Here is a 21,453-nt window from a genome sequence, read left to right as displayed (position 1 = left end):
ACTGGCTGCTCAAAAATCTCTTCATGCAATATGGCAGTAAAAATGCTTAGTCAGTCTAAAATTAAGTCATAGAGAATACCAATTAAAGACTAGTTATAGGAAAAATTGACACTTGGACAGGATAATGAAATTTGTGAAAACCAAAAGTTATCAGAAACAGAAACAGCTAGCTATGTGTGTTTAACTATTTGTTCATTGTCTCTTTTAGTGATTTGAAGGGTTGAAAAGGAGACTAAAGGTTATGGAAAACAGATGAGAATCCATGAAGTTAAAAAGGAAACTTTGGGGAGTAGAATTCAGATTTGTGGCATCTGCCTTATAGTTTTTGGTGAGATTAAAAGGTTATGCAAGTGCAAATATTAATGTGACTGGATTATTATTCCACTGAAAAGAAGTTAATCACGGATCAAAATTGCGCTTCATGGCTAAAGTGCGAATGAAGAAGGGTAGGTATCAATGTAGAAAAGATTATAGCACAAGGGATTACTCTACCCAACTTGAATGTGGCCTTCAAAACAAAACCTGAAGGGGAAGTGACGAAATAAGTAGCCGTCTTTATGATCCCAGACATAGAAAGAGATGAAAGTGCAGGTCAAAAGAACCACAGATCAATGAAAAAATGGCCATATTTCCTTAGTCCTTATATGATAAGTAAGTCCAATGGTTTTCTCCATCATTTACACATGTATTAGGGTTTCTCCCCTCCAAACTTGTCCTTATGTGTGTGGCATGCCTAGAGCGTAGAAACATATGTTGCATTAGCCTACTCTTACCATCTCAGATCATGAAAGCCTAAAGACCTAAGTTTGATCCTTAAGGACCCCAACGTAAGATTCCAATACGTCTTGTTACGCATAGAGGCAAATAAGTCAAGCCTAGCTTAACCTTTTAGGCCCAAGCTTGAGAGAAGCCTAAGCTTTTGTTGCTCAAGATTGACATAATCTGGTAGTGAGAGGCTCAAGATCGAGCTATTGATTGTGTGATCAAACCAACAATCCCCCAGTTGGGATGTATTACTTTAATTGAGTTTCAAGATATTTTAAGGCATTGTATGTTTTTAAAAAAATGGATCTTGGGTCTTAATCCAAATGAACTACAACCCATACTCCCAACCAATATGGTATGCTTACACCCCACTCATGCCCAAGGGGTTGAACATCTGGAGCTTGTTAAGAAAATGAACTGGGCCTAACTTAAAAGGCATTCTGGTGCACTAAAGCTCCAGCTATGCAAGGGTCTGGGGAAGGGGGAAGTGGTTGAGAACCCTGAGGTTTCAGATTCAAAACTCAGTGGAGACAAAAAAACACTAGGTGATTCATCCGATATGTTCTAGCCTTTGGGGTGGACAGAGTTACTTGGTACCTATTGCAGGTGGGAGGTGGTAGTTATCCGGTGGAATTAGTCCAGTTTGCACGAGAAAGCTGGTCAGGACCCCACGGTCATCAAAAAATAAATAAGGATCTATTGTATGCAACCTTACTTTTTAAAAAAAAATAACTATCTCATTAATTTTGAGGTGCAATTCACCGGGAAATTCACCAGTTGATCTGCAGAATTAGAGTCCCCATGTTCTTCCTTTATTTACTCTCTCAGCTTCCCAAAACAAGACTAATCTGTGAAAACTGATCAGTAGGAACAAGTTGCAGGTTGTCCTAAAAGGGAATTACCTTGCTTACCAGTGCTTCATTCGCAGGATGCATAGTCTGGTTAGAGATCGAGCTTTTAGTTTTTCCACGGAGAATTTGGCAGTGGTACGGAGCTGCTATATTTGCTAACATTCTGTTGGAATCCAGTAACAAAATAACTTCAGGCAAATGGAGTAACCACTGCTTTTTTTTCCCGAAGATATTTTCCTATTGGATTCCAAAAGGAATGTTCGCAAATACAACGGCTCCTCTCCTTCCAAACATGCATGCTCCTAACTCCTATCAAACTCTAGTTTTCTACCTCTAACTCATCTGTCTAATGTTTCTTCTACTCAGACTTCTGAATTTCCCTTTTAGTATCAAAAATGTCCGCCAGAGAGTAGACTGACAAAACTTATAGGAAAAGAAGATGGATGCGATTGAGATTGAGAATAAGGGAACATCTTGTGCACACTTTCGTATAGGTGAACGACAGATCTCTATGCTTTCTGATTTGGTTCCAAGCAAGGTTAGTGGAGAAATTCATGTAAGAACTAGGATCGGAATCCATAGTTAATGAAAGATTCATTAGATCTCTGCAGATTCAACACAAAAAAATAGAAATCTTACAAAGAGACCAAGGATTTTTGAAAGGTAGAGAGAGAAATGGGGAGCAAGACGGCCGTATTAGGGTAAAGAAGATGAGAACCCACCACCAAAATTCACAGATAACACAATATATATATATATATATATATATACATCAAGGGTATATTGGTGAAAACACATGCGAAACAAATAAATATCTTCAGCCCTAAGTCGGTGAATGGGCCGAATGGACCGTGTGGGCTGTTCCAAGGCCTGGATCAGGTAGAGATGAGATGTGACTCAACAGTTAAGTCTATTTTAAAATTTCCTGAAATATGTTCTGTGTTAATATCTATGTTGCTCAGTCTCTCCAAAATTGTTGCCACAGCCGTGTCGGATTCTTCAAATGCACTACTTTTGAAATATCCGACACTCACCTGAAGACATTTTTGAAGAGTCCGAGCAACATAGGTTAATATGCCTCTCAATTTCCTTATTATATGTATAAATTTTCTGACTAGAACCTTATGCAAATAGAGTTACTGCAAACCGCATCTGTTAAGACAACCTTTTCTAGAAGGAAATGTTTCCTTTTATCTGTTTTTCAATTAATATACTTTTGTATTCTATCTTTGACTTGGATTAATCTGTGCCTATAGCCTATATGTGCATCCATTCTTCCAAAGATATGAGGTGACACAACAATATTTTACCATGAAGAATGAGCCCTTAAGCGGATTCCTTCATTCTTAGGTTCCAGTATACCTTACTACCTAACTTTGAATTATCACTTCCATTGGTCTCAGGTAACATGCAAGAGACCAATGGAAGTGATCAATAAAATTTCACCTATAAAGGTTGAGGGCAGGATTGTTGCCTGTTTTCCTTTCATAAAAATGGATTTCTGTACTCCCTCCGTCCCATTTTATGTGGCACCCTTTCCTTTTTAGTACGTCCCAAAAAGAATGTCACCTTACTAATTTAACTTCAAAATACCCTTAATGAAATGATTTTCAACCTCACAAATATCTAAGAATTGATTTAGACCACAAATTTCAAAAGTCTTCCTTTAATTCTTAAACCACCGTGCCCAGTCAAATGGTCCCACATAAAATGGGACGGAGGGAGTATATCATTTTCCACATGAATCTGTCAAACATGACTGTAAGTAGTGGCCAAAGCCTAGCCATTAGGGCTCCTCTATCAAGTATCTACAATTGCTTTCTTATTGCATATCTACTTGATAAAAACTCATATCTCATTTCTCAATTTTCGCCAATAGAAATGTTGATGGAATTGATCTTTCTATGATAGTACAGCCTTTTTTTTTTGGAATAACTGTGAATGTACTTATTTTGGGTGCATATGTTTTGTTTTCTCTTTTTAGATTTGTGTTATCAGCATTCAGCCCTTTCTTTAAGTTTCCAGATTCAGGCAAGTGATATTTCTTATGAACCACGTTTTTCCCCCTCTATTTTCTGACCGTATTGTACTCCTTCAAATTTAAGAGTCTAACCTATTAAACATCAAACTTTTTAGGCATCTGTCAAATGTTTATCAAGCAAGCTACATTTGCATAGTAATCTCAACCTATGTTGCTCGGACTCTTCAAACATGTCAACGGGTGCGTGTCGGGTTCTCCAAAAATAGTGTATTTTTGGAGAATCCGACATTGGTACGGCATTGGAAGTGAAGAGTCCGCGCAACTTAGATCTCAACAATGTCTTAATTTTTATTTTCTGTGGTCTTGTTTCTCAGAATCGTAATCTTATTATGGTCAATAGCTGTTTTCATAACTTTTCACTGCATAAATATCTATTTGACAAATTTGTGTTCTTTTACTTTGAACTATTCAAAATAATTTGGGTGTTTAATGGTGAGGATTAGTTAGCTTGCTTGCTGATTTCTTAATTTTGAAGAGATTGAAAATCCAAATGAATAATTCTAGGTGAGGGATGTTTGGAAGATCTGAACAAATAAATCTTGTACTTATTTTCTTTATGTAGTGATTGGTTCACTAGTTTCTTTAACTTCACCTATTCTTTCTTTTCTATTTTCAACTGATGTCAAAGGCCGTTTGACATAAAGTTCTATTTTGTTTTCATTTTAATTTAGTTTTATTAATTTGGAGGTAATCTTTTCCTTTCCTTTGGCAGATAAAAGTTTAATGCCCAAACTGTGAGGAGGAAGGGTGAGAACTAAGATGTATCATCTCTTTCAGCTGGGTCAGGATAATCTTATGAGGAGGAAGTTCCATATAGCCAACAGATGCTACATGTGCTTGTGCAACCGAGAATCTATCAATCACCTGTTTATTCATTGCACTATTGCCACAGACCTTCGATACATGTTCTTTTCTCTCTTTGGACTGACTTGGGCCTTGCCAGTCTCTTTGAGAGACGCTTTTGTGTGTTGGTGCTCCTAAAAAGTTGGAAAGTCCATCAAAATGATCTGGTCTTTGGTTCCTGCTTTTGCATTTTGTGCTGCTTATGGATAGAGAGGAACAAAAGGTGTTTTGATGGCATCTCAACTCCCATTTCCTCTCTTAAGGCTAGATGTGTGATTAGTCGTTTTAGGTTTTTTTTTTTTTGTAGTCGTTTTAGGTTGGTCAACCACTCCTCTGTAATTACTGTTGAATCTTTCCTAGAATATATCAGCTCAATAGATATATGTTGATAGTTATGATAGTTTTTTTCACCTTTGTGGGAGCTGATAATCTCTTTGTAATGCTTGCATCTTCTTGATGCTTTTTGTTGATGATATCCTTTTTATTTCATCAAAAAAAGGGTGAGAGAACCATGAAAGTTCTATTGTGGAACATTAATTTCTGGCTCAGCACAAAGCTGTTGCTATTGATATTAGCACAAACTTTACTTCACCAAAACTTGGTATTTCCAGCCTTACCAACTCATATTTCCAATTCCATGCCAATTTCCCTTTCTCAAGCTACAATCTAGCAAATACAATAGTTGATGATCACATAACAAGGAGTTTGCTCCAGTCTCCAGCAATTTGTTGCATTTCTCCCTATCTCAGCATGAAGAGAGCCTCATTCCGAACTCACTTTCTCAGAATTTCCCTTACTAAAAGAGGTCTCATATCTATCTCTACATTATTCAGTTAACTACTACTACTGGTAGTGTTATATTTTGGGTCCTACAGATCCTTTCTTTTGCAACCGGTAACTTAAAGTCATTCCACAGTTTCTGAAATTCAAACTAACACAATAATGCAGAACTGTTAATTAATACTTCAAACCCTTGTAGTACAAAAAGTTGTTTGTGGACTTTTATCTAGTTCAAACATAAGATACCTTTGGACCATCTATAGAAAGTGGCAAAACAAACAACAAAGTTTAAATAGACTAGAAGTACCATATGCAATACAAATTCTGTAATATATCAGTATATCCCCGTTTTGCCTCCATATACAAGCTTGCTATCTTGCTTTGATTCAACTTGAAGCCTAAGTTTCGATCAAAGAGATAACTTCACAGCCATCAGCAACCAAATAAGCCCAGCTATTCCGGTTTTACTTAAAGATACTGCAGATTTCAGTGGTGGAGCTGATGATGGGATCGGACTAATGTTGCTACTTATTGGCTGTGGTGCTGATGGTGGTGACATTACAGGAGGTGATGCAACTAGCCCAAAAGGCGGACTTGTAATGTTATGATCACAAGGTGGAGGCACAGGAAGACTGGCATTATTATGATCAGATGGCAAAGTGGCACCTTCCAGGACTTGATCAATGCCATGGCATCTGATGGAAGCACTTTTAGTGCAGATATTTTGACTAACGACTCTGGCATTGTTGAGAAAGAAATGCATCTTTCCAGAATTGTTGACTTTGAGGAAAACGTCAGGTTTTGAAGTTGGTATCATGGAGCCTGTTGGGAAGTGTTGGAGGTGGTCGAAAAGCAATGGTGATGGTAAGGAATGTCGTTGCAAGAAATCTGCCACGTTGTTTTCTTGGATTAATGTTTGGGACAGTGTCTTGTCTCTTGGCATCAAGAAAGTGATGTTTCCTTGTATAAGGTCAGCAGGGGCCATGTTAATCAGCATTATAAAGGTGAAATAATTTGCTGTCCTCATCTCCTCAATGGCTTGGCGGATTCCTGAGGTACTGTTTGTAGCAGTAGAGACAGATGACAGCAGTAACTTTAGAAGGAATGTTAAGATCATATGATTTCTGGCCATGTTTGGTTTATTGTTTGTCAATGTGCTGTTAGATTTAAGTTTTTTCGAAGAGTATTTGATTATCTTATTATGATGGATAATAAAGAGCATATGTGATACACTTAGCTAAATGAAAGCTAAGATTAAACATGCAATCTTTCTGCTCCAACAACTTATTAGCCTCATAGCTACTGCATGTATATATGGTAGGTTACTCTGCCAAGAGATCGCTCTATATATTTGTTTTTCTAGCACAAAGAGTGTTGTAATTTTACGTTTTAGTTTCAATATTTTTTTTATAATAAGAATAATGTTTTATTTTCTTTAATGCTAAAAGTGTAAAAAGAAATTAAATTTTTCCTTTTGGTAGGAATGGGAAAAAAGAAAATAAAAAAAGTATCCGACCTGCCGGATTCGAACCAGCGACCTAAGGATTTTCAGCACACAAACTACAGTCCTCCGCTCTACCAACTGAGCTAAGGTCGGATTTGCTATTGTTTTGCTCCCACAAAATAAAGTTTACTTGCTTTTGTTTTACTAGTTCTCATTCCCTCGTTATTTGCTGCTTAGTATATGCATCAACAACTTTTTAAAGTTGTCAATAAATATTATTTAGACACTCGAGAAATGACTTATTCCAATTGACCACCTAAACACATGATAAGTTAATCACTCAAAATATGTCACATTCTCTAATTATATTCATCAACCAGAACAAGCGCAAGATTTTATGGTTTAATAATTGTTGTCTGACCCTTTATTTAAACTATGTAATATCAAAAGAATGACTCATCTGAATACTTAACCACACATATTACACATTTCGAAATTAAAAGAGAATTAAACAGTACTTATAATTTTCCTGTTATACAAGCAAACATATGATCATTGAAATTTACAAGTCAATATCAATTCTTATGCAAAAAAGAACATAAAAGGAACCTCTATAGAACATTTTGAGATTTGACAAGTAAAGAAATCCTGCATGCTTTATTTCTAAGGCATTACTTTTAGTTTAAATGCAAGGAGTTTAACATGGAGATGATGCAGCTTTTAATCATAAAAATTAAAGGAATTGAAAGGAGGTAATCTGATTTTTCATTTAGTGCAATATTGAAATAGTAATTGATCTCATCTCTTGCAAATCCCTTTTTTTGTTAGAAAAAAATAAATTTCCTACAAGAATGATGTTCATTATATCATATTTTAGGTCCCAACATACATAAGAAATAAGATTCCATGTATAAATACCCTAGTTGATACACAATGACCTGCTCAAATTCGAATAACAAACTAGCGTAAATCGTGCATTTACTTTCAAGATAATGTTGGATTAAGCTTTTGGTGGAAGAGAGGGATTGGTAGATTCCTCAATTCCGGTTTGGGACTCGGGATGTTCTTGTTTTGCAGAAGTTGCTGCAACTTCTTGCACATCACTTTTAGCAGAAGCTGCAGCAAGTTCTTGCACATGACCTTTTGCAGAAGCTGCAGCAAGTTCTTGCACATCACCTTTAGCAGAAGCTGCAGCAAGTTCTTGGACATCACCTTTAGCAGAATCTGCAGCTTGTTGTTGCACATTACCTTTTGTTGAAGTTGCAGTATTTTCTTGTGCATGACCTTTAGTAAAAGTTCTTCTTTCTTCTTCAGCCAGTTTTTCCTTTGTCTTTTGTCCCACTTCCCCGGCAGCCTTAGTGACTCGACTTAAGGCACCTGCAGCCCAAGTTACCCCTGTCAAAGCATATCTGTTCTTCATGATGGCGGATCCAGCATTGCTAACTGTCTGTTCAGCAGCTGCAAAAGCAGATTTTGACTTTTCCGAGACTTGGAACTTCTGGTCCATTTCTTTCACTTTGTGGTTCACAATGGTTGCTCCTGTAGTGATTTTCTCACTAAGGCCATATTTTTGGTCTAAAGAAGCAACTGTGGCTGAGGTAGTGGATGTGATCTTGTGTCTCTCGTCTAGTGCCTTGGCTTTGCCAACTGCATCCTTGCCCAAGATAAAGCCCTTTGCCAACATGCTGCTGACGACATCCTCTGCCTTTTGAATAGCAGATCCAGCAGCGGGTGCATTGGTGCTTTCAGTTGGCTGCACATATAAACGGTACACCATTTATGGACAATCATGTGATGGATGAAGCCGGAAAGTCTGCTTAAAACATTAAGTTATACGTACAACTGGTGATACTGAAGCTGTAGGTGGGAGCTTGTACTCGGGTGCAAGGACTAATGAGATGGACTGATCAACAATTGTAGCTCCCTAAAAACACCAAGTGAGCTTATCAATCGCAAAAGTGGAGCAGTAAAGGAACAGTCACAAATTGGAAACAGCTCATCCTTGTAATCAAGCAGCACTTAAGCTATGTGAACAACCAACAATACTTATGCTAGAATACACTTTATCTGTATCTCTGTTACAAGACTTCAAGTGGATTGAAGAAGAGAAACAATGGTAGTATTGACTTTTTAAGTATAGGATAGTTCCCTTACTCTCCGTAACATCTGAGCAATCTGACATTAAATACTAAAACAGTGAGAGTATCCACAGAAAAAATTGTCAATAAGACTTTTCACACTGCAATTTCCCCTAGAGTTATGTTGATCGTTCTATTAAAGCCATCATGATGAAGTAAGAAGGCCACACACACGTAACAGGGACCTAGGCTTCTATGATTTCGCTAGCTACTTTGAACTATTCTCTGGCAGCAATGGGGAGCTTCAAGACTTTAAGCACTTTTGTCATCTGCCTAATATAATCTCTCTCCACCCTCCCCTACACACCAAGGAAAAAACGAAGAAAGACAAACTGAAACCTAGCCATGCACAAAAAATTTTTTAATAAGAAATAAACATCAACAACGACAGAGAAAATCCAGAACTCACCAAGTCAAGATACAGACAACAATGAATGCTACCCGAACCGATAAACACTTAAAGGAGGTGAAAACTGGAAGCTCATACAGAAGTTCCCCACGTTAGATTGAGGGATGAGTTGTTTGTCTACTTATTTGGTCCTGAGCAATCCTCACCTCATACGGAAGAATCCCACATTGGGTTGAGGGATGAGTTGTTTGTTTACTTATTTGCCCACCTCATGAACTAATTTTTGGGATTGAGTTAGGCCCACGGTTCATTTCTTTATCGTAAGCTCCTTGTATTAATATGAAATGAGGAATGAAACTTTATCTCCCTCACCCCGTTGGCCAAAAATGCTAACATTTGTCTATGTTGGGAACAACCAAAGTTATGTGACGACTCTGATCAACTGAATCAACTGTAGTTTATATGGGACCACTTTGGAACTTCTATTGTTCTTACAGAAAGAAAAGGCTCCGAGTGAAGAAACCTAATTGAAAAGGAGATACCAACCAGCAGTGGTGTGTGAAGTATTTATCCAAGTAAATAGATGGATTAGCTCTTAAAGCTCCCCAGTTAACGGTCTCACAAGCTTACAATTGCCAGTTTAACCAAGAGATACAGTACAAACGTGAAGCAAATTGTCGCCCCTTAGGGCAGCTGATCCTTTGATGTTCCTTAACATAAGCAGTATCCTTTTTTTCTTAACCTAGAAAACTTAGCAATCTCATAAATGTGAAAGAGAATCTGAATTTATCTCACATAGATGGAATTATTCAGGACAACCACAAAAGCACAAAGCCACAAACTGTGAGCTAACCTACTTAATGCTATTCTCAGAATTTTGCTATAGGGACACTTCAATATTCCCATTCTATCACCTCACAAAACAATATTCCACATTGAGGAAACAAAGTTATTATTCAAAAAGATTTAGAAAAAGGAATAGGGGCGCTAGCTCGTATCATTTTTGATAAGGGATGCTTGCTAACTTAACTAGCACAAAGGTCTTGTACCTTTCATAGAATTTGTGCTGTACACTCATAGACATAACTATCATAAATATAGCAGTTTTTTCATCATTAAATAAATCAAACTGGCAATTGTAGAAACTTATTAACTATCAAGATCAAGGGGAAGTTTACATACTGAAAGAAGAACTGCAGTCTCTGCACTCTGAGGATCCTTGAATGTTACATAAGCAACTTGTGATCGCTCACTCTCACTATAAAAGAAAATTAAAAAAACATGTAAGTAACCATCAATCATCCTCAATAGGCACATTTACCCCTGTTTATCACCATATAAAATGTTGTGTAAAGATAAGTTAGATGCTGAAAAATCCAAAAATAATAATTATAAACTAACCCTTTCATCTCTAAATATTCAATATCCCCAGAGAAGGAGAAGAACTCCTTGATATCTTGCTCTTTAGCACCCAAAGAAACATTGTTCACTTGCACTGTTTTAACCTATCATAATAATAAAACAACCAAAAAATATCAGCAAGACTTTGCAACAAAAGGCTTAATTCTTCCACCCCGGAAGGTGAAAATCTCACGTACGATTACGTAAATGACTTTATTTGTTAACTTTTCCACTATCAACTAAAAAAAAAAAACAATCTTTAAATATTATTATCAGTTATCACCTGATGGGCATATTGCCATAAGATTAAAAGTCGTACCTTTCCTATATATACTAATTACAAAAAGGATATAAAGAAGAATTATTTTGTTTATGTATTTCAGAGATTTACAAATGAAATCGAATCTCATAGAACAATAAGTCACAAAATGGAAAACAAATCATCAGCTATAAAATGCATTTGTAACAGAAAATTACATTTAAAAAAAATAGAGATGTTGAGCTATTCACTTACCGACATCGATCGAGATAAAAAAAAATAGCAGATTAATCAGAGAAGAATATGGAGGATATCGAAACAAAGAAGGAAACAAAATTGGAGGAAGAATCCAAAAGGGGTAAAAGATGGAGGAGTTAGAAACAGAACGTGTTGTACGCAAAAGTTGGCAAATGTTTGTTTCCAATAAGGCCAAACGAATATTGAGGGAGAGATATTTTATTTTTAAGTACAAAATTAATTAATTTATCTTTCTATTCTGTTTTTTTTTTATAAAGAATAGAAGTTGCTTCCTAGTTCTCTGCACAAGTTATATTCATACCAAATCAATAAAGGTAAAATATACAATCATAATTAAGTGGTATATTTTTTCTTTTACTTTTTAACGATTTAGGTTAATTTCATTAGTTTAGTGCAGATATTCGATGTAAATAAATTTTTATTATAGTTACAAATGGTTACTTATCGATTGCAAGCTTCTCCAAAATTTTGTAGGAGACCTCCACAATTCACTGTATTTTTAACACAAATATTGTAACGGCCAATATTTTCAACCTTCGCATGTTTTATGGTTTCATAAGCTTTGTCGATTCTGACTTACAATTTATTGGTACACATTATTGGAATACCATATTTGGTAAGTTTAAATAAGTATTTTTGGCAAAAGGATACTTGGATGACACTTGGAAGAGGTAATATTAGTAAATGATAAAACTGAAGACAAACTCAACAGCAAAACAGAAATAGCAGAGGCGTTAAGGCTAATGCACCTTCCTTCTTTCGTCGTTTTGTACTCTCTAGTATTAATATTTTCACTTGCACGGCACATCGCCCACTTCTCCTGCTCTTTTCTTGCAAAAACTTGTGTATTTTCAAATTCAATTCGAAAGCAACCTCCCCATTTCCAACACAATGTTGCTTCTCGACACAGATTTCTAATCCATTTAGAGCACACCAACAAAAAAAAAAAACTACTCTCTTTTTTGTGTGTTTTCAAGTAAGAAGAAATGAGCTTTGAAGATCTTGAATCAGGAAGCTCATTGTATGTTCAAGGAGGAAGTGGATCATGGGAACGACTAACAAAACAAGCCATCACAAATCCATCTGCTTCTGATAATCGTCAATCCATAGTAGTTGGTGTGTTTCAAATAAACACAGCTTTGACAAACTTCCAACGACTAGTTAACACGCTTGGAACACCCAAAGACACTCTTCAACTCCGCCACAAGCTGTAAAGACTTGTATTCTGTGTTCCTTGATTAAGCGCATTTTACAGTGGTGCGTGTGTTAACAGGTTTCAATTTCTTGCTTTTCTCTGCAGCCACAGTACAAGGCAGCAAATTGGGGAATTGATAAAAGAAACTTCAGCTAAGCTTAAGAAAGCCATTGTATCAACTCGACATTCTCAATCTAGTGTAAGTGGATGAATTATTTGAACAAGAAAGTGAAGATAGAAGAATGGGGATCTTCTCAGTAATGTTTCTTTTAAACTTCAGGTCACCAAGAAGATCGCCGATGCTAAGCTTGCTAAGGATTTCCAATCTGTTCTTAAAAAGTTCCAAAAGGCTCAGCAACTTGCAGCACAGAGAGAAGCAGCTTACACTCCTTTCATCTCCCAGGAAATTATTTCATCCAGGTAATTAACCACTCCAAATGCTTCTGCCACTTTCTTTCTTAGCCCGGATATATGATCTTATCTTCATATTTTGCATTTGTATTTTGCAGAAGCACAGAGATTCAGATAAGTTCATCTATCAGTCCCGAGAGCGGTTCTATCCTTGAGGAATCCAAAAGGTTAGGAGATAACTAAGTACACACTCATTTTCGGGTTTTGTTAGTTGATAATGTATGTTAAGAAACTTTATTTCAGCACCCACGTCTCAGTATGGCAAGGGAAGTTGCTGTAATCTTATTTTCTTACTGTTTTCCCCAATTCTTTATGCTACCACCAGTTCTTTTGCTCACAGTGAACCCTGACTTACTTCTATGGCAGACAGGACATGGTACAACTGGAACATGAGATTGTTTTTAACGAAGCCATCATAGAAGAAAGAGAGCAAGGAATGATAGAAATCCAGCAGCAGATTGGTGAACTGAATGAGATGTTCAAGGATTTAGCTCTATTGGTCCATGAACAAGGAATTATGCTCGGTTAGCCAATCCGATCCTTTGTCTTTCTTCCTCTGAAATTCCAACTATAACTAATCTTATTAATGAATCTAACATCCTAAAAAACCATCTGCCAGATGATATAAGTTCCAATATTGAGAGTTCTCATGATGCAACTGCACAAGCTGCAAAGCAACTTACCAAGGCATCGAAAATCCAACAATGTAATTCATCTATGGTAAGAGTCTATATTGCAGCTAGTCCTATGATAGCTGACGAATTGCCTTTAGCTTGGCGCAAAATTGATACTTCCAAATTTTCTTTGCAGAGCTGCTTGTTGTTGGTGATATTTGGGGTCATCCTGCTAATAATAATTGTACTGGTGCTAGCATAAAGAGTTCTCTTCCAAGTTACTAAATTGAGATATTGTAGATTTTTCATCTCTCAAGTGTATGGGTTCTGATTGTTCTACCTGCATCAGTCTGCTAATGTAGATAATTTGTATGTCAGTATGACCTTCAAGGTACAGATGCACAGTAAAACAATTTATAGACACTGGGAACTATCTGTGTTCAGTGTGCTACCACATTCTGCTGTACGTAATCTTGCCTTTCATTTCTACAAGAGCTTATCCCCGTGCAACTCTTACCATAGCGTTAAAGCTCTTCATTTCAATGATCCAAATATAGTCACAAATTGGTATTCGACAATCACATTAGCAAGTAAATTACTAAGTACTACCATTTTTTCTAGTACTTCAGAGACGGTAAGAAGTAGTTTGGTAGGAGAATACCATCCCAGCATTATCCTCCAAGTCCTCCCTTAGCTCACTGACATTCTTCCGTCCTTGCTAGACTAGTGGTTCTATACATAATTTACATAACCAAACGGATACAACTATTTATTTCTTGAGCTCCACGCATCCACCTGATCCCAACAAAGGCAAAAATCAATTGATTCAACAGGCAAGAAAAGATATTACCAACGTCTAACCAGAGGCAGGCAAAACCAAATACCTATTGGCTATTGTGATTGATCCTTTCTGACCACATTCAATCGAGAAAACTGATATCTATCACAATTGAGTGTATGTGAGGACTAATCTGCTACCAGAGTGGGTATTAATCTCCATCAAATATTGGTAATCCGGTAAAACTTTACCCACACGGTGTTTACACCAAACCATAACCCAAATGAAACATTTCCACATGGGCAAATAAAGGTTCTTCCTCTATTTCTCATAAAATAGCAAGCAACAAAGAGAAATATAACCAAACTGATGGCTGCAAACTAAAAACGACCACAAATACTTAGGACTTTCAGAATGACCAAATATTAATCTGATAATAAGATACTGGGAAAGGAAAATATGTTCATGACTGTTAAGCTCATCATATCTGGAAAGAGAATCGACTATATGATGGGAGAAATCTGCTTAAAGTAACCTTTGCAAATTAACAGTATCACATTTTCTTGAAAGTTATACTTACATCTGAATCAAATCCTCATTGTCATTCTATTATGTTTAAAAACTTCTATATATACCACCAGTGACAATCTTTTAGCAACCTTTCCAGCCCCCTCATGGTAACTAGAATATCCAAATACTCAAAGTGTTTGAATCAAAATGCATTAGGCAGATGACATATCTTTCTACTCAAAACTTCATCTGTGGTGAAGACCAGTCCCCCCAGAAAGGCATTGCGGTCAGTCCACCAGTACAGCGCATTCACCTGACAAAAACCACAGAAACATGATGAGAAACTAAAAGCCCCTATGCTCTCTCTAAGCATACCAAAGGTTTTAGTAGTTGTGCTCAAAGCAAAACTACAATGTTTTAAAGATTAAAGCATGCATACTAGACCTAAGAATAGAAGGTCCTGAAAGGAATTGGAGAAATATTGAAACCTGACTCCACCTCGAGATGTCATCCACCCACCCACATAATGCAGAATGTTAAGATATAAAATCAATGAAGCATCTCTGTTCCCACTACAAAATAAGAATTAACTCAACAAGAGATTTCAAGCAACGAGCAGGCTGTTAGCAGCATACAGAGTTGCATAGATCTATACATTGAAAGTGAGATTCCTCGTTTTTAATGGAGAAAATGAAAAAACTAGTCCCTTATGTTTGGGGGTTGGTCTAAACCTGTAAGTGAATTTCCTCTATGTTAGCAGCATACAGAGTCACGTACTAAGGCTGTTACTGATGGTACAAGTGAGATAAAAAAAAGTTGATCCATTCGCTAATTCATACAACTGAGGGTCAAAGAAAGCGAATGGTGTATTTAATTGGCTTGAAAATGATTTTTCTTAAGGTATGAATAGGGGGGAATAAATCTGGAGAAGTTCATCCTGATGGTTCTCTTCAGTTTAAACGGCTAATTGGTAACCATGCCTCTCACGAGTCAACTGCATCAAAGCTAACACCACCAAGTATTCTAATAATAATAGAGACCAAAAGTGCTCAACGGTAGTAAACATGAAAGGCTAAAACTACTTGGATGTATATATATATAAATGACCATTTTAGACCTTCCCCCAAATCATAAGAGAGAATTTTATCATTTTCTCTTGATTTATGCACGCATAAGTTTTTCACATAAGCTAGAATTACAAAAAACTTCGGATAAAAGAAAATGTTGTGTAAAAATCAAAATTAAAAGAAATGGTAAGAAGTTTGCAACAGTTTGTCAAAGGGACAGGAAAGTAATAAGCTCATCATAGTGAATAACAAACAAAATTTCTACCTTTGATGTTTTCCGGATTCAACTAAAATTCACAATTTCATTCACTATGAGAGCCTGATGCGAGAAGTCCCATCGGTTAAGTAAGATGACTCATATGCTTCAGTTTATCACAATCACTCTCTTGAACTTCTGGAACATCCTCTTCTTTTGCTAAACCATCTTCTAATGTTAGAGAACCAATCTCATCCTTATCACCAGTGAGAGGGCTTGCTAAAAGAATCTGGTCCCAGAAAATGTCATTTATGCCTGGAAGCTTGGGCATCTCGTCCGAAAAGACATCATCCATAGAAAATCCATCAGGGACAATAGATGCTACATCATCCACAATATCTTGCATTGTTTCAATGTATGGCATATCCCCGGTTTCCGGTCGCTTAAGGTCAGTTATTTCAAGAGTTTCCGGTGTATTGAACCCATGTCCTGAAAATTCAGGGTTCACATGGTCTGTCTGAGAGTTGAGCGCATTTAATTCAGGAAACTGAGGGACCTTGGCTTGCCCAGGAACTAGACTAGGCGAATACTGGATCTCAGGAATGACAGATAAACTAGAGTTGAATGGAAATCCTGAATCTGACATCAGATGAGATTGTGAAGAAGTTGCCAATTGCGAAAGAGTAACCTCAGAAATATGAGGGGATATACCACCAGTCTCTAATGTATTTTCAAAAGACCGGGCACGATTAGTCAAGAAACCATGTGTATTCTTAACTATGGTCTCCAACCTACCAGATGTATTAGTTTTCAGGAGCTTCTGCAGCAATGCTTTTGCTGCCTCATTCATTAAAGGCTGGTAACGGACTATCTGCCTGTCACGCAAAGTACTGACCTGCTTGGCTGCATAATTTTCCTCTTCCTGGTTGGGGAATCTCCTCTTCTTATTCATCCCAGGAATGCGCCTTTTACCTTCATTCTGTTGATGAACCAGTTCAGCTATAAAGCCAGGGCTCTGCAAGGCCTTAGCAAGGAATGTCATCGCTTGCTGTTCCCTTTGCTCCATTAACTGAAGACGCTGCCCAACATTCTCCAAGCGGTGATCTGTTGCCTTCTGCTGCTGCCTCAAATTGACTAGCTCCTCCATATGAATACTTTTATCTATTTTAAGCCTTTCCATCTCTTCTTCAATTCCAATCTTCCCAACTTCAACACAAGATCCAACAGATAAACTTTGCACTTGGGAGGCAGTCTCCTGATGAATCTGCATTTGAGAGGGTTTTCGCCTACTTATAGTCTTCAAGAGGTGCTTCTGGCCTCTAAGAAATCCCTCATTTGCAAATTCCCAGCAGTCTGGATCAACCTTCTTGTAACCCTGGTTGATGAAAGGGGATAGCAAACTGTAAAAAGAGTAAAGGCTGCCCAACATATACAAAGAATATTTGTAACCAAAATACACAGACAACAGAGAATGACAACACTGTATTAAGTATTAACTGCATTACACAAGAAAATAATTCCCTCGTCATAATTAGAAGAGATTCTCATCGTCAATCAATTACTTAGAACATTGAAACCTGGACAGAATTGTTGCAGTATCACATAGATACACTTCATTTGATGTCTTGAAATTGTTATTCAGCAGACAGGACTAGCAAATGATTGGATTGCTAAAATAAGAAATTGGGAATGGAGTCATGTGAGATTGTAATACTTGTAGTGATTTGTATATATCAACTTTTTCCAACAAAAATGTCTTTGCTTGCTTACAATTTAGTCAATATTTCAGCACATGCAACAAACACATTATAAATGGAAATATTGATGTTTCTTATTTTTGTTTTTGTTTTTTTTTGTGGTGGGGGTAAACCAGACCTTTTTTTCCTGTTGGAATACTGTTATCCCATGAGAAAACATTACAAGCCCTGAACCCAACTTTGCAAAACACACCAAACACTGAAATTACCATTTATCTTCCAAATATTGAATTCAAGATAGGCCCTAAACATAAACTTCCAGGAGATTAAGTCTGCTTTACCAACCCTGCAAACCTTTGAGCTTCCAGGAACTTTGTCCTTGCACCTCCTTGGCGTTCCTTCTCTAAATAAATAGAAGTCCTTTTACAGATAACATTTGCATACATAGTGATTGCCTCAAGTCACCCCCAGTTTTTCTATTTAAGATATTCGCCATGGCCAACTAATAATCGGTTTACGCAGCACAGAATTTGCTAACTATGAAACTGAATAGCAGGAAGGACAAGTACTCAAATGTAAATGAAACCTTTGAATGATATTCTGAACTAATATACTAATCAGAAATTCTCTTCTAATTAGATAGAAAGTTTTTGCCTATTTGCTCAAATTTTGCAACATCTTTCCAACTCAATGTGCTAATCATATATAATCTCAGGATAAGATATCAACAGATAGAAGACAAATAAGATATCTTATAGTAAGAGCTACAAAACAACCTATCCAAGTAAAAACACCTAAAACAACAGAAAAAACGTAAATAAATCTCGCAGAAACAATCACCATAGCAATCAGCTGTGTCTCAAAATTATTAGTATATTTCAACTTCATTCAGACCGATGCACATTAGCTACATTCAGAATCCAATTCAACACTTAAAAAAAAGTGGTTTATTTAGGGTTTAAGTAAATTTCTGCAAACACGAACATGCATAAATTTCGTAAGAGCGATGAAACAAAGAAGAATTTTATTAATTTACTAACATAAGTATTCAACTGCCTGACGAAGCTGGAAAAGTTATTGTGCTTAAAATACTTGGGCAAAATATCCCTGGAAAACTCCGGCACATTCCATACGACGAAACTGTTATTACTCTTACTCCACGACACAACAGAGTCCGTCGACCGATCATCCACCATGTCATACGTTTTGCTCAGAAAAGGCGGAAGCGGATTTCCTATCTCATGAACTCCTTCCATAGTTTTTTCGCCGTCCGGCGACATTCTGACGGTTGCTCTGTTTATTCACCTGGTATACACAGATAGAGATGCGAAGAAGCAGAAGTTACACGAGGCACCAGAAAATGGTTTGTAGGTCTCGCGATTCGAGGAGATGGTGAGAGAGAAAATTTGTTTGGAAAAAAAGAGATAAAGAGAAAGTAGCAGAGTGCAGACTGAATTACTCAAAGAATAAATGCGTCCACCCCTTTTATTCCCATTTACTTGTCAACCATTTTTTTGATTTATTAATTCGAATGAGCGCCGAGTTTTGGCTTATTTTAGAGCTTCAAAATCGAATTCAAAAAAAATTTATTGATGAGTATTAATTTAGTGATATTGGTAATGATTTTTTTTTTAAAAAAAGTTAATCAAGTTTTAATAGTTGAGGTTTTATTTTAATGGATTAATTAATAATTCCTTATTAAATTATTAAATTATATTTATATTATTTGGTATATAAAATCTTAATTGATAATGATCAAATAATAATGAATAACCAATAGATTATAAGTAAAACTCAAAAAATTTTAAATCAAGTCGAACTAATCGATACGCAACCTAAATTAATTTGAGAAAGGTTTTTTACTAAAGATATTTTTTATATTTAAAACTCAAAATTGAGAGGTCAAGCAAATTGCCTGCTTCACTACGTTCTTTGATGATTATTTATCAAACATTAGTTGTTCTAAAAGTGCACAGACACGTAAATAAAGTTTAATTAGTTATTAAAATTAAACTAATGTGATTAAAAAAACTGAAGAGTTAATAAAATAAAACTAATCTGATCCTCTCCTTATTAATTACAGTTTTTAAAGAACTTATAAAACTTATTTTTTACTAACTAAATAGGAGTAAGGGAATACTATTATATTAGAGATTTTGTTAACGAGGTCGATTTGGTTTTAGAGGTAATGTAGTGATTCGCAAGACAAGTTCGTAGTAATATAAAAATGAATACATAATCTCTTGTTAAATGTGGGAATATTGTATTAAAAGTTATTATCGCATAGTGTATATTGTATAATTTGAAAATAATTGTTTGCTTCTTTTTGAAAATTTGTTTATTAAGAGGGTTGGCTTTGGAAATTAGTTATTTAATTTTTCATGGCTAATATCCTTACTTTTTCTGAATATTCTATTATGCATAAATTTGATATAATTCATGTCTATACAAAAGAGAGAAGGAAGGAACTAGACATTATTTTTTATTTAAATACATAAATGCAAAATCTTGTGGGGATAATGTACCTCTCTAGCTAACCAACCAAACCATAAATGATAGAGGAAGTAGGAGGTAATCTACGATAGAGCGGCGAGAGGTGTTAAAAATTATTTTCATATTAAAATAGGTTTAAAACCATAGGAAATAATTGTGATCCGCTATAAAATATTGTAGACATTGAAAATGTGTATGACTGTGTAAGACGTTTTCAATTCTAGTTGGGATACTATATGTATTGATTCCGGTTAGAATTTTTGGAAGATATACCAAACCTATTTCAATTCCTAGCTTATGTTTATATAAAATGTATTATATTCTCTTAAAGAAGCATCTCGAATATTCCTCAAATTCATAAAATATTCATAAGGATCAAATTCAAATCATCTTAGTTCGAAAAATATGCCACAAATGACCCTTGAATTAAATATCTTAATCAAGGGGGAGTAGAATTGTACTCATAATCTTGATCAATAAATTATGTTTCTTCATATTTTATTTGTGATTACAATTTATTTTTCTGTCACTTCAAAATTTGTTTACCTTAAGAAAGATAAAAAATTACTAACTTCACCTAAACATTGAATTTACGACATATATATTAATCATTTATAGTTAGCTGAGTATTGAGAAATTACTTGCACGACTTTAAAATCATTCTGATTAAGTCAAGAAAGTGGTACTTCCTTTCGTGGACATTATTCCTCCACGGATAGAAGTGGACAAAGAAGGATGTTTGGAAAAATTGCGGTAAGCTAGATAACAGTCATTTATTCTAAATTCTTATTATAAGTATTAATTATTTATATATTTTTGACGTATTTTTTTAATTTTATTTTATTTATTAAGATAATGAGATAATATGAACGAAATGAAAATTCATATATTCGACTCTAACTTGTTTAAAATTGAGGCATAATTATTGTTATATCCACCCTATACATACACGTCTTTCTTCCCCCACATGCTTGTAAAGCTTATTGAACATGATGACATAGAACTTCATCCTTCAAGATCAATTATTGAAGATTGCAGATACTTGTTGGAAGTCAACAGCGCAACAGAAGGTCACATATATGCAGAAATTTTGTCTATATAGGAGAATGCAATTAAGGAAATGGAGATCTTACTCTTATGAACGATTTTAGAACTTGTTAGTATTTTTCATTGTACCAAAAAGTAACAAGGAATGCTCATTCAATGGTATGAACATGTACATAAGGAATATGATTCATTTTTCTTGGCTTAAATACATGTACTCAATTTTTCTTAACAATGTGCAGCAACAAGAAGCCAACTGATTGAGTGAAGTTGACAAAGAGGTACCCAAGTTCTTCACATCTTTAGACTTGGTGAGGGA

The 21,453-nt window shown here is 35.8% G+C and overlaps 4 protein-coding genes and 1 non-coding gene across 6 annotated transcripts; 1 reads left to right on the top strand and 4 right to left on the bottom strand.

Annotated features, from left to right (window-relative positions):
- Positions 1 to 5,679: 5,679 nt before the first annotated feature.
- On the bottom strand, positions 5,680 to 6,418 carry LOC125807844 (uncharacterized). Its single transcript, XM_049487575.1, has one exon. It carries the CDS (start codon positions 6,410 to 6,412, stop codon positions 5,690 to 5,692), a length of 723 nt encoding a protein of 240 aa, XP_049343532.1. The 5' UTR covers positions 6,413 to 6,418; the 3' UTR covers positions 5,680 to 5,689.
- Positions 6,419 to 6,790: 372 nt separating this feature from the next.
- Positions 6,791 to 6,877, bottom strand: TRNAY-GUA (transfer RNA tyrosine (anticodon GUA)). The gene is given in 2 exon segments: positions 6,791 to 6,826; positions 6,841 to 6,877. It is a non-coding gene; the product is annotated as a tRNA-Tyr (tRNA).
- Positions 6,878 to 7,584: 707 nt separating this feature from the next.
- On the bottom strand, positions 7,585 to 11,298 carry LOC125807973 (binding partner of ACD11 1-like). Of its 2 annotated transcripts, XM_049487735.1 has the most exons (6): positions 11,127 to 11,298; positions 10,613 to 10,716; positions 10,394 to 10,469; positions 8,565 to 8,648; positions 7,901 to 8,477; positions 7,586 to 7,864 (listed from the first exon to the last, which is right to left on the bottom strand). In XM_049487735.1, exons 1-6 carry the CDS (start codon positions 11,130 to 11,132, stop codon positions 7,725 to 7,727), a joined length of 987 nt encoding a protein of 328 aa, XP_049343692.1. In that variant the 5' UTR covers positions 11,133 to 11,298; the 3' UTR covers positions 7,586 to 7,724. The 2 variants fall into 2 exon arrangements, with proteins under 2 accessions (XP_049343691.1, XP_049343692.1); XM_049487734.1 differs by having other exon boundaries at positions 7,585 to 8,477.
- Positions 11,299 to 12,112: 814 nt separating this feature from the next.
- Positions 12,113 to 13,756, top strand: LOC125807697 (syntaxin-22-like). Its single transcript, XM_049487428.1, has 7 exons — positions 12,113 to 12,339; positions 12,430 to 12,523; positions 12,605 to 12,744; positions 12,834 to 12,902; positions 13,102 to 13,259; positions 13,355 to 13,455; positions 13,546 to 13,756. Exons 1-7 carry the CDS (start codon positions 12,116 to 12,118, stop codon positions 13,609 to 13,611), a joined length of 852 nt encoding a protein of 283 aa, XP_049343385.1. The 5' UTR covers positions 12,113 to 12,115; the 3' UTR covers positions 13,612 to 13,756.
- An 820-nt stretch (positions 13,757 to 14,576) lies between these two features.
- Positions 14,577 to 19,057, bottom strand: LOC125807896 (heat stress transcription factor A-1b-like). Its single transcript, XM_049487644.1, has 3 exons — positions 18,638 to 19,057; positions 15,970 to 17,275; positions 14,577 to 14,950 (listed from the first exon to the last, which is right to left on the bottom strand). Exons 1-2 carry the CDS (start codon positions 18,875 to 18,877, stop codon positions 16,046 to 16,048), a joined length of 1,470 nt encoding a protein of 489 aa, XP_049343601.1. The 5' UTR covers positions 18,878 to 19,057; the 3' UTR covers positions 14,577 to 14,950; positions 15,970 to 16,045.
- Positions 19,058 to 21,453: the final 2,396 nt, after the last annotated feature.

Source organism: Solanum verrucosum, unplaced genomic scaffold (assembly GCF_900185275.1).
Source record: "Solanum verrucosum unplaced genomic scaffold, falcon-dt-bn FXZP01000183.1, whole genome shotgun sequence".
Taxonomy (NCBI): Eukaryota; Viridiplantae; Streptophyta; class Magnoliopsida; order Solanales; family Solanaceae; genus Solanum; species Solanum verrucosum.
The sequence above is the reverse complement of the archived record's forward strand: the minus strand, read 5'-3'. Positions and strand labels throughout refer to the sequence as shown.

What these genes read in the sequence shown, in the direction of transcription:
- LOC125807844 (XM_049487575.1), bottom strand. Translation starts at nt 6,412, where the DNA reads ATGGCCAGAAATCATATGATCTTAACATTCCTTCTAAAGTTACTGCTG.
- LOC125807973 (XM_049487734.1), bottom strand. An exon ending in GAATATTTAGAGATGAAAGG is followed by an intron (nt 10,470 to 10,612) that starts GTTAGTTTATAA and finishes TTTCTTTTATAG; the next exon opens with TGAGAGTGAGCGATCACAAG. An exon ending in CAGCTTCAGTATCACCAGTT is followed by an intron (nt 8,478 to 8,564) that starts GTACGTATAACT and finishes TTATATGTGCAG; the next exon opens with CCAACTGAAAGCACCAATGC.
- LOC125807697 (XM_049487428.1), top strand. Translation starts at nt 12,116, where the DNA reads ATGAGCTTTGAAGATCTTGAATCAGGAAGCTCATTGTATGTTCAAGGA. An exon ending in CTCGACATTCTCAATCTAGT is followed by an intron (nt 12,524 to 12,604) that starts GTAAGTGGATGA and finishes TTTAAACTTCAG; the next exon opens with GTCACCAAGAAGATCGCCGA. An exon ending in AACAATGTAATTCATCTATG is followed by an intron (nt 13,456 to 13,545) that starts GTAAGAGTCTAT and finishes TTTTCTTTGCAG; the next exon opens with AGCTGCTTGTTGTTGGTGAT.
- LOC125807896 (XM_049487644.1), bottom strand. Translation starts at nt 18,877, where the DNA reads ATGTCGCCGGACGGCGAAAAAACTATGGAAGGAGTTCATGAGATAGGA. An exon ending in TCAGGCAGTTGAATACTTAT is followed by an intron (nt 17,276 to 18,637) that starts GTTAGTAAATTA and finishes TTCATCAACCAG; the next exon opens with GGTTACAAGAAGGTTGATCC.